Source organism: Tyto alba, unplaced genomic scaffold, assembly GCF_018691265.1.
Source record: "Tyto alba isolate M040663 unplaced genomic scaffold, T.alba_DEE_v4.0 Super-Scaffold_1000006, whole genome shotgun sequence".
Taxonomy (NCBI): domain Eukaryota; kingdom Metazoa; phylum Chordata; class Aves; order Strigiformes; family Tytonidae; genus Tyto; species Tyto alba.
Window position 1 is genome coordinate 20,777,933 of NW_024881272.1, and position 18,399 is coordinate 20,796,331.

The 18,399-nt window shown below is 37.0% G+C and overlaps 1 protein-coding gene across 27 annotated transcripts in view; it reads right to left on the reverse strand.

The window, feature by feature from the left end:
* Positions 1–18,399, reverse strand: part of ADGRL2 (adhesion G protein-coupled receptor L2) — a 395,600-nt gene that overhangs the window by 127,506 nt on the left and 249,695 nt on the right. For all 27 annotated transcript variants that reach the window (XM_033000458.2, XM_033000459.2, XM_042805318.1 and 24 more), the window contains one exon: positions 1,548–1,720. In XM_033000458.2, coding sequence (XP_032856349.1) covers positions 1,548–1,620 — 73 coding nt within the window. In that variant the 5' untranslated portion in view covers positions 1,621–1,720. The remainder of the gene's footprint in view (positions 1–1,547; positions 1,721–18,399) is intronic.

Sequence of the window (18,399 nt, forward strand, 5' to 3'; positions counted from 1 at the left end):
TTTCAGCTGCTGGCACTTTCCTATAAAAGTGAGATTATACCCAAGTCCACAGACTCAACAGACACCAAGAGAGCAGTCAGTACAGCAGCTACCAAATCAGAAATCCCATCAATGATGAAACCCTCCAAGATCTGCAGCGTGCTGCAGGAAATGCCAGTTTTCTAATATATCCTGGCAATATTTAAAAAGAGATAGAGGAGGGAGGGGAAACTGACTGTGAAAGCTATTTGAGTAAAATGAGACTTCCCCTTGTTCAGTGACCTTCATGGAGACTCCCAGGTTGCACTCCTCAGTATATGTGTAGGTTCACACACACATACCAACAATCTACTTCAGCAAAGCTTGTTTGTCAGTACAACACAAGACACAAGTTATGTTTGTCTAGGAAAAATGCTTAGGATGTTACACACTGAACACGGAAGACCACATACATTATTAATATTGGGTTTTGCCATTTTTGGGTACTAGATCCTTTCTGTTTGTATAGATCGATCTGGGGAAGTAGAGAGGGGGAGGCAGAGCAGCTTTCTTCAAGTATCTCTGAAAATTTAGCCTTAAAATTCAAAGAATTTTGACAGGATAAGGTATGTATGTTTTAAAAGATGGTGAGATCATGCCACAGATGCAACAAAGAAGCCTATATATTATATACCAATTACTGAATAATGTAAGAAGGCATGGAGGTGCTATTTTATTACTAAACAAGTATTTTCACCTTCAATCTAGTCAATCAAAATGATTATACCCAGAAATAGCCTCAAGTTCTGTACAAATATTTGTAATTAAAAATTCATAAATCATGTTTTCCTGATCATTCATTTGTGTTTCTCTGTCTATTAAAAGGGCCATGAGGACAGCTGGGGAGACAGACTAACTGGATAAAATAGTTTCTGAAGAAAAACAGATAAAGACTAGATGATAGAACTTTTTTAAAAAAGTTTCTCTCTTCCTCAACTCTTAAAGAGCTATTTTAAACACCACATTTGATAGCAGTGAAGTATTTTCCCTTTTTTTAAAAAGCAAAAATATTTTTAAGTAGATGCTATTTCTGTATGCACTTTGAGTTTTATTTCCTGAAATTTAACTTGCGTACTTCTAACCTTAATGAAGTGTTTGCCATTTTATTTTCAGCCAGCCAAATCAGAAAAGTGAAACAGGTATTCCATTTGCACTGTTTAGTTATTTTGTATCACATTTCACATATCTATACATTGCTTCTAAATGGTTGTGCAATGAGAACAAAAAAAAAAAGAAAAACAGGAAGAGTCCAAAAATAAGGCACCTAGCAATCAAGGATATTAATACTGTCACTTCAGATGCCTGAACACTGCATCTCAGTTTCAAAATACCACACTGTATCAAACCCCAAAACTATATTTTCTTTTTTCATTAAAAAGAGACAATTTGAGTCTTATAAATTAAACCTAGAACATACTATAGATATTTTTAGGTTGACATCCTAAAACTTCAAGTCATCTAACAGAAATTAATTGTATAGACCATTCATCTCATCTGCAAACTCAAGTAAAAAATAAACTAAAGTTTACCTTCAGTACACTGCAGGAAGCTGATAATGAGCAAAAACCAAAAACTTTGCATTCTGCAGCCAGAAGACACCATTATTGATCCCTGTAAGAATTTTCTTTGTATTCCTTAATGAATCCAGTTATAAAAGCCCAGCATCATCGAAACCAGTGGTCTGCATTATTCTTCTTCATACCTGGAGAAGCAGAAAATTTGGAAGAAAAGAAGAAAAAAAAAAAGTCCATCAGTAGCTGAACAACAATAATTTGGAATACCAAATTTTACTTGACATGAAGACAGAAATTTTTAATAAAAACTGACAGTACACCTGTATTGTAGCTGGGAATTTGGCAGGTTTGTAGGATGTAATCTCTCAAGGTCAGTGATCATTAAACAGAATGCCAAATAATGATACACGCTAAAGTTGAAAGTATGAATGTTATTGATGTACTTGCACTAAGACACATGAAAAGAAGGAAAAAAAAAAAAAACATAGCTTTTTCTCTAGATATAAGAAATGGGATTTGCAGATGACTAGGCTAAGATTTTCATACTCCCCAAATCTGACACAACCTGCATTTCTCTACCTCAAAGTACAACAATAAAATTAAATCTATGGCACTGCCATACTTCTTAGGGATTTGAAACATGGAGTGGCTGAGAACAATGGAGCAACATCACTCAACAGTAAGGCTCTGCAGGTCTCCTCCCTGCCACAGCTCCAGCATTCCCTTCATGCTGTACACAGGTCACTCTCCTCGGATGAGAAGCAGTAACAGCAACTTTGCCAACAAAATACTCTGGTGAGGAAGCCTCTTCATATGACTACAGTCTGCTGTATTTCTACTCAATAAACACCTTCAGAAAAACCGGAATAAACATAATGGATGAGACTCTCCTGTCCTTAGCCACTGACGAGATTTGCCTCCAACTGAGAAATATGAACCGAACTGCTCCTGTAAATGATGTAGCAAAGGAAGAATTCTTAAAGCTATCATTTGCATTTGAAAAATATAATTACAGTGATTGAGTGCAGTAGCTGTGATAGAAGATTTGACAGCAGAGTGCTCCCTTCGGCTAATGACTTCATTCTCTCACCAGCCAACTGAGTAACTACGCACACCTTCTTCCATATCTTACTGTATGAAGCTAGATCACACTTCAGCCCCAACTATTAGAGTTTGGGAAGGTAGAGAAAAATTAACTTCTACATAAAACCAATTTATTTTTAACTACAAAGCTGGCTCTCTATATTACAGTTATATGAAACAACTCTGGAAGAATGATTCTCTGAACATTGCAGCAATTATAGATCCAAAGAGCCGAGTCTGGAGCCACACTGGCTTAGTCTCTCCAAGACCAATGGACAGGACTGTGCAAATGTATTTCTGAGATACCTGAAATTAATGTTACTTTAAAAACATGTAACAATGAGTACGTAAAAATTTAAGTGACAGAATCCAAGGGCCACTTAGGAGTCTTATGAGTAGTGGAGCATGCTGAGGGCTTTAAAAATACATTTACCCTTTTGGCAAGGAGAACTGGAAAGGATAAAGAGCACAAAATGCCAGACAAAGAAATTCTATGAACTGTAGATCATTTTCAGAAGTAGAAAGTGTAAGTCCTTTTACATTAGTCAATGTTAATATTAATCAATTACAAGTTTGTTCCCTGAGCACACAGACAGCAACAAGACTGACACTCACTTTTTTCCCCAAAGAAGAGAAAAACGGGAATTAACAGAAAACATTATGGAACAATTTCTCTGGCTCTCAATGAAGGCAATGCGACTGTGGCAGAAGAGAAGATTATTAAATAGCCAAGTAGGCTTCTTTACTTGGCTCCTCTTTAAGAGGAGTGATGCCACTTCAACAGTCATCTCTCTCACACAACACAAGCATGCTTGTGATTTCTCACACAGGGAAATGAAAGAGAACCAACATCTGAGGCTGACTGATTTTATGTTTAGTTATACATAAAAACAAACCTTTTTTCCAATTTCCAACTACAGACAGGTGCTCTTCAATCACAGGTGCTTTTATCCGCACATATTTCAGCAAAGAGCAAGCGACAGAGTGCTTCAGTGCAGGACAGCCAGAGCATCGCTCTCCCTGGCACTGGCCCATGTGCCTAGAGGTAAAAGATGTGCCCTCAATTTAGATGGTGATACACCAGCTGCTACAGGACAACCCAGAAGCAGTTATGACAAGACAGTCATATTGTGTCTCTAGATCTTTTACGGTGGGCTGAGAGTGTTTTGCAACTGAATTAAAAAAAAAAAAAAAAAAAAAAAAAAAGTCAACAGAGGATGCGCTACATTCAGCAGAAATTACAATTGCAAAGGAGCTCCTGCTGAGTAAAGAAGAAAAAATTGCCACCCTGATATATCCAAAAAAACCCCTGGAGATAATTCAGCTAAAAGCCTGGGAAGAGATTGGATTAATTTTTTACCTGTAGCACCCAAAGGAAAAATCATAAAACTTTCAGACACTACAGACTAATCAGCGTAATCTCAGTGAGCAATCAGAATAATCCAAGAGAATAGATGAAGAACAGTAATGGCTAAAAGTGAAATTAAATCAGCCTTCTGATTGATCCCGGTCTGTCCAGAAGATTTTGACTTCCTGAGACTCAAGTTTTATCATTATTTCCACAATATATCATTGCTCACACAGATTCTGAGATATCTTCCTTCACCTTCAAGTGGATAGTGACATACCTGTGCTTTATCATCCTTAAACTCAACAATTCCTTGTGGATTTTTTTAAATTGGGAGTAGGGGGAAATGATTGTGTTAAATACAAAAACAATAATCAGAGCACCACTTAGAGTACCCAACATCTCTCCAGGAAATAGCTGAAAAATTTATGGCAGACTTTTTTTTTTTTTTTTTAATCGAGTAAGAGTTTCTGACCTTGTAAACTGACTTAGTAAACTGACTTATTTCAACTATTTTAATAAGAAACCGCAGTTTCTGAAAGGATATTGATGTTTCTGTGATACCAAAACCAGCAGAAACTATTTAACTAAAAATAAATGCAACATATTTTAAGGACAAATTTAAGTGCTTCGTGCAATATATTGTTCTCTCTAGATTGCTGTAGCCTGCAGACATAGAATTTAACTCAGTGTGCTGCTGCAAAAGAATTCAAAATAAACTAACCAGCCCCTACTAGATTATCAGTAACACATGTTTTTCTAAAAAAGCAAGAAAGAAATTACACAGTATTTGAAAATTGATGCAATAGGGTTTGGATTTGCTTTTTTTCTTTCAAATAAAAATTAACAGCTCCACAGCGAACAATTTTTAATGCAACCTATATATTTGAAAAACTCTGTGTGGCTCCAAGTAAAAGAATGGTGCAGTTCTAAACCAATTATTCACCCGCATAACAAAAGCTAATCCTGAAAAAAATACCCAGACATGAGCTGGAGCCAGAGAGCACTCCAGCCAGAGACACTGTCATCAGCCTCGTCCTTCTGACCATGCATCTATCAGCAATACGGAGACTGTCAGTGGCATCTCACAACAACAACAAATCCCAAACCAAACAAGTAGGACCAGGAAAAGACATATTAAGTTACTTCTTTGTAAACAGAAAAAGGAGACCAGGGTGAACGACTGTCCTGCGCAAATAACTTATTTCCCCTCAGACCTTAATAAACCTTTTCTCTGGATCATTGACTGCTTGGGCCTGTGGGCGTGGCAGAGAGAAACTCCCTAGAGCAAAAGGTTGCTTGAATTTCAGAGTGCAATAAAAGCTGCCCAGAAAATTTCAGTTGTAACTTAAATCGCTAACCTCTGGTCCATACTGCAGTCTCCCATAGAAAAAAAAAAAAAAAAACAACCCTCCACTGGAAACAGAGCGGTTCAACTTGTTAAGTTTCTTCACATATGTGCTGTTAAAGAGGACTAGATCAGTAACGGAAATGTTAATGTTCAAACCTGTACACTGCAAAGGTACTGGGTATCTCTTCATACCGCATTCATAAGCTGTGCTCCAAGTCCCGAATATCTTTGTGCCCCTGTCTTGCTTCCTTGTTCTTCTGTACTTCTGAAACTTCTTACAGACATAACACGACCGCTGCAGAATATGTGCCACTGCTGGCCATCCCTCTCCCCGCAACATTGCTCAAGAGCACCCCAGAGATAAGAGAAAGCCGCTCCAAGCATGCTCCTTGAAATACTTTAATCTTTGAAGAGAAAGGCCTCTAAAGAACTGTGGCATCCAGACTCTACTCTGTTTAACCTTCCCAAGGTTTTATTTTCAAAGCCAAAAAAGGCTCTTTTAAGAGCTTCCGGACAACTGACACAGCATGCTCAAGAGCTGCCTTTTCCCTCCTGTTCCATCCAGCTTTTCAGGCAATTAAGACAGAGGGGAATGCAGAGATCTTTCCAGCTAAGCAAGGATGGTTTCTTCTAGCTGAAAGTCTTTCAGACTAATGCTGATATATTTTACAATATAGTGCTTAATTTTCCAAATCATCTTAGAACACTGCAAAGCACTTGCAACCTCAGTCAAGCTTTAACATCCCTATTACAGAAATAAAATTTACACTAGCTTTGCAGATGTCGAGGCACAGAGAGGTAAGGAACATCAGCCATAGCTGCACAGCTTGCATGCGTCAAGGAACTAGCAGGATCCAGGCAGTCCTTCTTATAAATCCTGTATGACCTACCTTGCCACACATGCAGCACCCCCACTGCCTTTCATAACCCAGTTTATGAAACTAAGTAATTCTGTAATATATCTGAAACACTCTGAAAAGGAAAGGAGGGGGAAGAAGAGGCAAGGATAAGTAGATATATATTCATACATTATAATAGACTACTTAGTCTCCTGAGAAATCATGTGTCCACGTGCCTTCCCATCATGAGGCTTTCCCAATTTTTAAAAAGTTAAACTTCCTATAATCTGTAACAAGAATTTAATTAGTGCAGTGTGATTAGTAAAACTGTTTATGCTATATCAGTAAAATACCAGAATAAGACTAATACTGTTTATTATCCAAGAGCTACAGTTTTGTATGTACCTGCAATGAGACCCAGCTCTAGTTTTGAACATTGGATATATCTTCAGATGCACTCCTAAGTCTTCAATATGGCTATTCAAAAATTGACTTACATTAGTAACTTTGCATTAGTGCTACACTACCAGATTATAGAAAATCTTCAAAGTTACAAGATCTTACAAAAAAAAAAAATGAAGACAAGCAAGACCCCATGCTGATTTAGTTAGCATCCTTCTACTATCTATAGTAAACAATCAATGCCTGATCTGTTCCAACTAAACAAGTTGTATATTGCAAGAAGAAAAGAAAGTCTAACTCTGCTCTATCTAAAATAGGTTAACAAAGACTTGCTTTCCATTAAAAGCAATGCAACACTTAAAATGTACCAGAGTCTTATCTTCAATTCTGTATTCAACAGTCTCTATTAACTGTCACCCTGAACATCACATTTCTAACCTAAAACATCTCTTTCCAAGTTGCATAGAAGGAATACAGTATCAGTAAAGGGAATAATACACCAAGACTTGACCAAGGTCATCCAATCTTGCAACAAAAAAAAATTACTTCAGTGCATTCAGCTGCATTGTGCTCCGCAGTGACATACCCATGCGTGAGGAATGCCTGAAATGGTGTGCAATAAGCATGTACCCTAAATTGAGAATGACCACAGAAATGTCTACCCCACACCAGCCTGGATTCCCAGCTCATCAGTGCAGCAGATTATTCAAAATACCAAATGTACCTACGCAAGACATGACACTGAACAGTCCACTGACACTACTTTAACAGCGCAGCATCATAATTTAGTCTATCAGTCCACAGCAGCTTGGTGGTCAACTGCAATCATTCAGAGAAAATAAATAGTATTTCAGAGGTAAAGACGAAGATTTTCCTTCCTCATCAGCACACCAGTTCACCTTGGCCTTGCTCTTGTGTTTTACAGACAAGTTACACAGCACTCCACTCCTGACAAACCAGCTTAGCCCCTTCTCGTTAACGCAGGATAAATCCTGGACACTTTAGGGAGTTTTCATTCAATAAGCCAACAAAGTAAACCTCTGCTAGTGCTAATAAGAATGGCTTTTTTGGCTCGAGGCACTCTCTTTTGCCAAGTCTGAATTTCTGTTTTTGCCTTTGCTAAATGCTTACAACCAAGGGGACACACACACACACGTGTGGAGGGGTGTCTCACTCAATCCCCATTGCAAATTCCCTGTATTTCACCTGAATCGACACTGTGCTGCTACATCAGACCACCTCCACTCAAACAGTGCAGATAAAACCTTTCTAACATTTCTGCCCTATGTGTGACTACATCCTCCTGGGGTCTCAAAAATAAATCCCCAGCATCCAAAGAAGGGGGGGAGGGAAAGCGATGCTGTAAGTCAATTACAACTGTTATCGGCTGTAATATCTTAGTGTCATGCTGAGCATGTTAAATATGCTGATCACTTTGGACACCAGAGGCACAGTCTGAGGCTGTTTGCCATTCTCTTCATTAAACTGAAAAACAAATAGCTCTCATTTTCAAACCTATGTAGGACAGATTTTATGAACATCAAAAATAAACAAGAAAATAATGAATAGCTATAAAAAACACTGAGAACCATATGACAAACCAAAAGAAGCAACTGCAACAGCTGAAGAAATTTCAAAGGCTTTTCAAACTTCTCATAGAAGAGAAATCCTCAAAATAATCTATTTATATTAGAAGATACCATTCCTTTCCCTTGGAAAAAAAAAAAAAAAAATCACTAGACTAACATCAACCAAAGACACTGCAGTCTTGTAAGACAGTAAACTGTTTGTTGACAGCCTTGACAAGGCTTTGCAAAGGCCCATATTTCTCAAAGCTGTTATGCCACTTTGCTGATATTTTTTTTTTTTCCTCCCATCCAATGTTTTTCACAGCCGAGAATTTGCTTGAAGTGGAAGTAGACTGAAAAACAAAACAAACAGAACTAAGTCCTGGGACTGTGGTCAGACATGTCTGTACCTGTGCAGCAACGCGGTGTTTCTCTAGCTGACTGCCAGGATTTCAATGCACCCAATCTGCTTTGTGACCACTCATCACTGGGATTAAGCAGGGGAATGAGTTCAGATACGCCTTTCACAGCTGACACGCTGAAGTAAGACAACCTCATTAGACCAGCACAGAGCCACCAGCAAAACACCCACGAGCTACTAACTTCCAAAATAAGATGAAGTTACAGGCAAGAGCACACAAGAATACATTTTTAACCATACATTTACAGCACTTTTACCCATGCTATAACTGGGTAAATGGGGGCTGCGTAGCCCCAATACACTGGTCCTACAACGAAATCACTGTCAGGGAAGGCTGTGCTGCATTCATGCACAAACCTCACTTTGGTAGCACTGATCCCCTGGAAACTGCTGCATTGAAGACTTCTTTTCTAGGCATGTGCCAAGGCATATTATCAAAAAGATTCATGCAGATCCTGTTTTAGCATCCATTTTAAAGCATCCCATTTTCTATCAGTTGTATTTAAGATCAGTGTGGTCTGCATTCAATATAAATGATATGGTTCAAGTTTCAAGAACAAGCTTGTGTGGGCAGCAAAGTCACTTTTGATTACTTTTAAAAATTCTATCAAAAACCTTTGTTGTCACCAAAGAAATACCAACTCTTTAAAAAGTAACTGAAAAATATTTGTCATTTTTTAAAAATCAGAAGCAGGAGGCACATACATATACATACAATGCACTGCGCATAATTTGTGGCATATCATTTGCTTAGAGAAGAATATGGTTGTAATGTTAACATCTGTGAGACCATGGCCTAATCATTGTGCAGTGAAATATGAAACAAAATCAATGGTGGCACATAAGATGTAATCTCTACTGTGTTTGGCTCACTGCATTGAATCCTTGACTCATAAATCATTGTTACTAGCCATTCCATGAATCAATATTCAGATTCCCACTTGGTCTTTACATATGACCACTAAACGAAATAATAATGACCAAAATCTGTCATATATTAGGTTATGAATATTACCAAAAGGGATTTCTTGGGAGCAATGAGGTAATCTAGGATAAAATACATCAGATGAGTCTGCAAAGAAATGTGAAAAACCTGCGAGTAATATAGTGACAGCAGGAGAAAGGTATTTTTAAATACCTCTTCTTCCACCATATCCTCAAGTATTAAAATTTACCATAGCATCACAATAATGCATTTTATTAAAGACCACTTCAATAACGCATACTTTTAATTACGTTCTAAAACATGCTGTACTTAGGCATTTTTCTTCTGTCAAATAACCCCTTCTGAAGTTATTACTACTTTTGTTTCTTTTATCTGAAGCACAATTAATATTACAATGATCAGAGAGTAGTATTTTCTCTACCAGCAGACTGAGTCAGGAGCTTCAGATGACCATATTTTAGTTTCACTAAAACCCAACAACAACAAACGAAATTCTAAAACTAATTTCAAAAATCTGTTTTCCAAACCATTCACAAGACATTTAGTTATTAAAAGGTAGTTGATCACGTCTTCCTGAGCAACCTGAGAAGGGCTATACGCTACCATCCCATACTTGGCCATGAGCCACATCAAAATTTGTAATTTTGACAACAGAAGAAGGGAATAAAAGATGGAGACCTCAATTACATCACCTCTGAAAGAATAAATAACTAAGAATGGTCTTTAACTGCTTTCCAAGCACACAATAGATTCTTCAGGCAAGTATGACTTACAGGTAGAAACCTCACTGAAATTGCAAAACCCTCTGGAGGACTTCAGCATGTATATTAAGTACAAAAAAAAAGAACACATTAACAGAATAAACATCTTTCAGGTTCACCAATTTTGCATATCACTAGCACTTAGAAGTAGAAAGCTGAAAACTCAAAAATCATGAAATAAAAATCGACCAACTCTGTTTTTCTTCCCTCATCACTGGCTCTTCCCATACTCGTATTCATGGTGAAAACAAGAACTCAAGGTGAGAAGCCATACACAACAGTACTGTACAGACAGCACTAACTCTCTTCCTTGCATGTACACAAAAATATACGACCAAATTATGTAACTGTTGCTCACACATCATCAAGAATGTGCAAAACATATGCAATAAATATGGCAAATAAATCTTCAGTGTCTATTCAGAGAGGACCTGATTCTGCAACAAAACAAAGAATTCACTTCTGTTACTGGATGATGGGCTCTGTAAAGATGTACGAGTTGCCTAGGCATCCAATGGTGCAACTATAGTTAAGAGAATTGCCTTGTACAATTTAATAAGCAATGAACATTCAGGTGACTATTCTTAGCTGTGCAAGGCAGCTGAATGACTACCAGTTATTCATCAGAGCTCCTTTAATTGGGGTGAACTGTGAGCTTTCTTATTTATTCAAACGGTAATAGAAAAACAGAAAACTATTTCAGTGACTTTTTTTATTCCTTCTGCAGAAAGGCTAAGTCAAAAAAACTATAATGATTACATTTGAAGAAGCTATGAGCAAAAAGATCTGACATACAATTCAACAGAAAGCCTCGTTCTACGTGCATGTCCCACTGTGTAAAACTCTTCTCCCTAGTACCCTACATAGTAATCTTTCTTCCTTGGGGTGGGGAGAGAAAAACAGAAAAAAAAGATGTATTGTGGAAACAGTGAAGGCCTTTTCCATGCACTGTGAAAAGGGAAGTGTGAAGTGGTATCTTCTAACTATGAAACAAAATGGAATATGGGTTATCTTCCAGCACTGCCATGCCAGCCATATGGAGCACTTGAGGACAAAGCATCCCTAAACTGCTTTCATTTGAATAATTTTTAAAAAGGAATTAATACTTTTTAAAGTATTGAAAAGAATGAACTATTTTAATTGGAGTTATTAAAACCACTCTGTTTCCCATAATTTTATTTTATTTTAATCATCCATACAGCACAGCTTATGTTTAAGATACATTTTAAACGCATCTGTTAGCAGCAACATGACGTCTGATATTCTTGGTCTGCTTGATGAAACCACAGAACTGTGTCACACATCTGTGATTTTTTTTTAAATAATTTAGGTCTTGGTAGCTCAATGTGACAATGACACTGCTGCTCTGGAAAAAAATCATATTTTTCTTTAATTAGGTTACATTATGATTTTAAATTATAATTTATTTAGCCCTTCACAATTACAAATACTTAATGGATTTTATTTTATATTCTTTTAGTAAAAATTAAAGACTTTTTTTTTATAAAAAACCTGTTCTTCATATGTTCTGCTGCAGGTCATGAACTGTATGTGCAACTAAAAAGAAAAAAGTAAGTCTACATTTGTCTATTAACAATATTTATAAGTGAACAGAGTGGAAAGATTACAAAATTTTAATAAGAACATTATATTATAGTAGCAATAATCTAGGTGTTTTACTGGGAAGTGAAGTGGATTACCGTAAATGAAATTTTAAATGTCCTTTCCATTTTATAGATAACACAAAATGACTCTTTTCATGTCTCCAGCGATAAGGATACATGTGCCACACATTTAAATAGTGCCTTCACCCTATCCAACCCTGCTCATGAATTAATAATTCAGTGACATTAATACAAGAAGATAAATGATAAAGAGGTTACAGCACAAGGGCCAACGGTACACATATACTTCTTTTAGAACAGCTAATACCTCTCTGCCAATTACAGTTAGAACTTTTTAACAGTTTTCAATGGCATTTTTACAATCTAAATAGCAGCTTATGCACACACAATTTCACACAACTCAAGCTTAATAAATCTCCTGCTGCTACCAAACAATCATTCTGGGGGATTAAAGTGCAACATCTGCTAACATTAATAAGCATTTTACACAGCAATATGTATAAAAGCAGTTGCTATCAGTCTTCTGAAAAAGCTTCTAAGACTGGTTTGGCATAAATTATACCTTTATTGTTCAACTGGTAACTTTAGCTTATGGCAACAATAAGGTAGCTATATTGCTATATAGTGGGAGAAAGCAACAAAATTATATACTGACTGCAATTATCATTTGTAGTGGAACAATTTTCAAAAAACTTGAAAAATAAACAAAATATGTAGGTATTCAAAGAATGTAGGTAAGAACCTAGTAAAGTCCCACGATTCCAATACTTAAAATAAACCGAAGCTACCAATTTGTTTGCAAGAGACAATTTTTCTCCTAATACCAGTTACAGCATTTAATCCACCTTGGCCTTTTTTAATTTTTATTTGTATTTCTACCAAAGCAGCATCTATTGTGAAAGGATGCATGCCTTTCCAAGGCATAAAATAAATATCAAGGGGGTTATTTAATTAGGAATTCCAGCATACATTTTTAGGTAGAATTTGGCAAATGAGCATGCTTTGGAGTCAAGAGACGTGTAACATCAGCTTGAGCCAAGAACACAGTTGGCAAGCACAGCACAAACTTCTACACGCAGCCCTGCCAACGCAACTCAAGCCCTGCAGTTCAGCCGTGGACAGCCGAATGCCAGAGCCTGCCAATCACCCCTTCTCTGTAGTGAATAAAACAAACGAAGTCATATTCTAGCTGGTGTTACCATTTTATTGTAAAGTAGTTTTTTAAATGCTTTTTAAAAAATGGAGAAATAAAGTATTTCAGACTCTTCACTGGCTCTACAATCTTAGTAAATGGAAAAGAACCAATAGTCACTTTTGCAATAATAGACATTATAACACTTAAAATACCTTTGCATCGCACTCCAAGACAATTTTGTTGTGTGGACACATGTGGGCCAGTTATCTGCAAGCTCATTTCCTTCTTTTATGCAAAAAGACATTTGTATCAAAAATATCCAGAGACACAGAACAGCAAACTGGATCAAATAAGTATGTAGGAAATATTTAATCTACTTTTTTTTTTTTTTTGCAATTGATTTTGCCTGATTTTTTTCATTATAAATTGCTTAAGCATTATTGTTTTAGCATTTTTTAAAAGTCAAAACATAGCTTTAAAAATTACTGTTATCACATTCTACTGACATCGCCGACATTCTTACTTGACATGTTGTAAATGAGATGAAGAAAATCAAAGCAATAAGATAATAAGAGATTCCAGCAATGCCAGTGCTTGACAGTAAACTAACACTCAGGACCTTCTGATGCTATCAGGCTTTAAAGTACTCACAACTAGGGCTGAAGCCAGCCTTAGCCAAGGAAAAAAAAAAAAATCAGTCATTTAAGGACAGAAGGGAAAAGCTTAAAACAAAAGGTAAGTACATTTAGTATCTACTTTTTCCTCAGACTGATGGTTTCTTCAGGCTGAAGTCTGCACCTGCAATTCCCATACATATTTCAAAGATCGGAATCACTGTCGCCGGAGGAAACACATGGGGATTAAGAACCCAGATGCCTCAGTGACACAAACAGTCTTTTTTAAATACAGCTTGAATTTTAGATAACAATTTTAAAATAAATTTGAAGCTACTATGTGCTGCCTGTAAAAACGCAGCTTTATATTAAAGTGACAAATTCTTACTTTTTTTTTCTTTTAGAATAGAAAAACATGATATTGGCACACGACTTTGTTTTCAGACTATTCCTCCACCCGCACTCTAATTCTCACTTCAGACATATCCCCTGCCATGTGCTAGCCTTACACGTTCCTGAAGATTTACTGCTGCTGTAGTAGTCTCATGGCTATTTCAAATCCAGGTCACAACTTTCCACAGTTACTCAGATTAACATCTGCAATTTAATCTATTTTAACACAAGAATTCAACAGCGCTGAGACAAAAAAACGAGGTGACTTTTTTGCTCAAAGATGACTGAATATTAAATATGAAATTTAACAGGTTTTAATCATAACAGTTTGTAAACAGTGTAATATATATGTCTACCCTAATTTAGTAAAATGGAATTCTCACATAACACTCATCAAACTGAGCACAAAAAAATTGTTCTGGCATTTCACTAAATTAAAATCTTCAGTCCCCACAGCAAGAATGCACAAATTTAGATTTTATTAATACCTTAAATCAAGCTCACTTTTATGAAAGGCAATTTACAAGTCATCTTCTCTTGTGATAGCGAAGAACAGAACGGGGTCTTAAGCATATTTTTACAGACACTTTGATGACAGTCTAACCTTTTGGTCTGATTGCTATTTTTAACAAAACCAGCGTTTTCTTTGAAATCTAGCAAACTCTTGTTTTCATGAAAATAGTTTTAAGCTTTCAGTGACAGTGTCTGACAGCTCAACAGATAGACGGTAAATTTAAGAGAAGTTGTCCCTGTTTAGAAAATGCATGCCGTTTTACCAGCTTCTCATTCAGCAATCTGAAAAACTCCAAATTCAATCTTGATCACCGTATTTCACAGTTTGTCCAAAGATATCATATTGTGCAAAACCTTCACACTCACAAAACCATGCAAGTTATACACATGACTAACAAGCCACCTTGATTTAACTGGTGCTCTACGTGCTTCAATATTTTAAATTTCTAACACTAAACAACACTATCAAACCTCCTGCATTGCAGGCACTTCTGCAATGGATTACAAATCAGATGCACAATGAAATCATCGTCATCAAGTAGACCCCCCCGTACTGCCAGCTACTTACCAGGAATCAGTGAAACTCACACTGTGGGGCCAGAAAAAAAGAAAAAAAAAAAAAGAAAAAAAAAATAAAGAAAAAAACAAAGCCAAGAGAGCATGCAGAGCTGAAAGATGGCATCCCCCCAGCTACTTTCAAGTGCAGTGGAAGTGGGAAAGCCCTTGGGTAGGGCGCAGAAGGAAAGCAAGCAGATGGAAAAGGGAAGGCCTAAGGAAAGATGCAGCAGTGCGGGCAGGCTCGCCCTGCCGTGCCATGGGTGGATGTGTCCGGGAGCCTCTGCAAAATAAAGAAGCAATTGGAGGAGCAGAGAAAGACTGACAATGAAGGAATGCAAGCCAACAGGGAAAAGAAAACATGCAGCACAGTACAGAAAAGGGAAGGACTCGCTAGTATAAAATATCTGAGTGTAATTTGATTTCCTTCAAGCAGATTGCCAGCATTTAGGATCAGTTGCCACACTCTTATAACCCAGTGTACAAGACTTACTTCTATCTGGGACACAAATGCAAGCTACACTAAGTGTAACTATTCGCTTTTTAATCCATATGAAAAGCCCACCAATCTACATTAGAAGCCACGAATATGTCTGAAGAATGAGTCAAGGCAGTAATAAACGTGGAAACCGAGAAAGGTAATATTGGCACTGAATGTTACAAGACAGGCCAGCATGCACGTGCAATGAGATGCATGTCTGTGTGTGTACCTGCATACAATTATTTAGAAATATTTATAAATATGATTATTTGCAGAACAGCAAATGACTGATGATCTGATAGTGTAATAATAATAACAATTTTTAAAAGCTTAAAAAAAGCTGACTACAATTTCAACACATCTATTACATTCCGGGCATATTTTTTTGTTTAAAAATCAAGTCCAGAAGAGGTTGTGACAGTAACAAATGCAGAGTTTATTTCTGGGTCACTATCGGGTTGAACTAAGATTTTATTTCTGGAAGAAGAGAAAAAGAAAGACAGGAGGATGAAGAACACAGACCAAAATGGAAAGGGGGGAAAAAAAAACAAACAAACAAACAAAAAAAAACAGTCAACATACAGAGCCATCTTCTCAGATATGTAAGAAAAAACAGAGCAACAGTCAGAGGCATGACAGAACACTTCACCTGACACTGCCTGGCTATTAACATACTCTCTAGAAGTTACTCAGTTTTATTTTAGTATTTCTTTAGGCAAAAGGCGATTTCATGGTTTTGACCTAAAAATAGCTGCTTTATAGATCGTCTCAAAATAAAAATATCTAACCCACTATTACTATGGTGTACAATACAAGAACTTGCAGCAAGCACAGTGTAAGATTTCAACAGCCAGACATTTTGCCCCAATGATTTCTGGTCACCAAAACAAATTCACTGTTACAGGACTGTTTTAGGACAACTAAGTAAACATCACTTTTTAGTAAATAACAACACTGTGGAAAAGCCAACTAGAACATGTACACATACAGTCCAGCTAGCTGAGAGCAATACGAAGGAAACCAGGCTCTTCCTGGCTGGAAGCAACCTTTGTCCATGACTCTGAATAAGAGTCTCTTTTCCTGATCTGCCTCACAATTTTATCATATGATAAACTGGACACTTTGTGTTTTTGACTAAGTACCATATTAATAAATACCCAGACATACATGTACTCAACCATACACACATTCATGAGCAGACATTTATTTACTATTGTTCAACTTTTGTTAGTATTTCATTCACTTTCAAAAACATTTATAAAAAACAGTCTCTAAGAATAGCTTAAGATAGCTAAGAATAAAAATACATTCAGCTAAATACTTTCAAATATTTAAGTATACTACTAAATGCTGCATTCCCTTCTAGGAAGTTATTTATCTTGCAATGACCATTAACAGCTCTAACTTCGCAACAGCAGGTACTGATTGCTTCAATATTCACAAAGCACCAATTTCTTAATACGTGGACTTAACCTAAAAGTCCATTTCCCACTTTTCATTTTGAGCCCAAATCAATAAGCCATAATTATGACTTTTTTTCATATTGTTCTTCTATTCCAGGTACTGGAATATAACTCATTAAACTGAGGTTGAACTGGCTGTGGTATGGGAGGAAAGGTACCACTGACCTTCTACTAAGGACCAAAGCATCAGTAATTCAAGCTGATTGGGAAACACTATTCAACAAGACAATTAATTTTTAAGAATGTGGTAGATAGTAACAAACATCACAGAACAATTTGAAAATTTTGCAAGAATCATCAACAAAGTTTACAAACATGAAGCCTTTGAAATAAATAAATCTACCTATCTACTTGCTCCAGGTTAAAAACCCTGGGCTCTAGAAATCACAGTCCGGAATCCAGCCAGCAAAGCTACAAGCATCGTCAGTGACCCAGGGGTACTCTCCTGCTCCAAATATGCACTAGAGTACTTTGTGCCATATACTGTGCTGTACGGCTTAATAAGGTTTGTCAACACAACTCTGAGGGTTCTTTGATGTTAAAGCTGTTCTGTTGCAGGTTCCCCCTCCAGAAGTAAGCATTCGGTGAACGGAATGTCAGCAAGTACACCTGAGAACACACTGATTTAAAAAAAGGAAAAGAACAACCTGCCATGCAAAAATTAAAAATGCAAAATACAACTATCCTCTAAGGTGGCTCCATTTCCTACACATTTGTAAAACTGCACAGACTCCAGACACGCCGTTCCTGGAGATGTTCCTGCAAGCTTCCCAGGGTCCCCACGCTGCTCACCTGCAGCCCTGGATGGGGACGCGGTCGAAGACTCCCCCAGCCCCAGCACTTACATGTGCCCTTTCCGGGAAGAGAGATAAACAAATCAGTGTTTCCCATGGAGCACAGGATGAACCTTTCTGCTCATAAGTGCTCTTAAGGTTTCCATAGTGAATGTCATTTACATGAAGGCATTATAAAGGTTCCCACATGAAAATGCATCTCTGGCATAATTACATTCTTTCAAGTTACTTTTCCTCCCACTTGCTATAGTTCTTAGGTGAAAAGAAAATATTGACAAAACAGGACATGAGGGGGACATAAGATAACCACAGATTGAAAAACATGAAACCACCGAGCCATTTACAACCGTTTTTTTTTAAAAACTTCAACTCTTCATTGTTACTGGGCAGCCTGAGATCAACTGCACATGGTAAAATACTCTTTAATTTATAGCCTAAGGGGTTTTCCATGTTTAAGGGGAAGGCGCATGTAAAGAAACACAGTATCTTTCTCAACCCGTCTGTTCTTTGAAATGTCTTCATTAAAATGGAGATTTTGACTTTTTGACTGTGAATAACAGAAAAAGGACAAACCT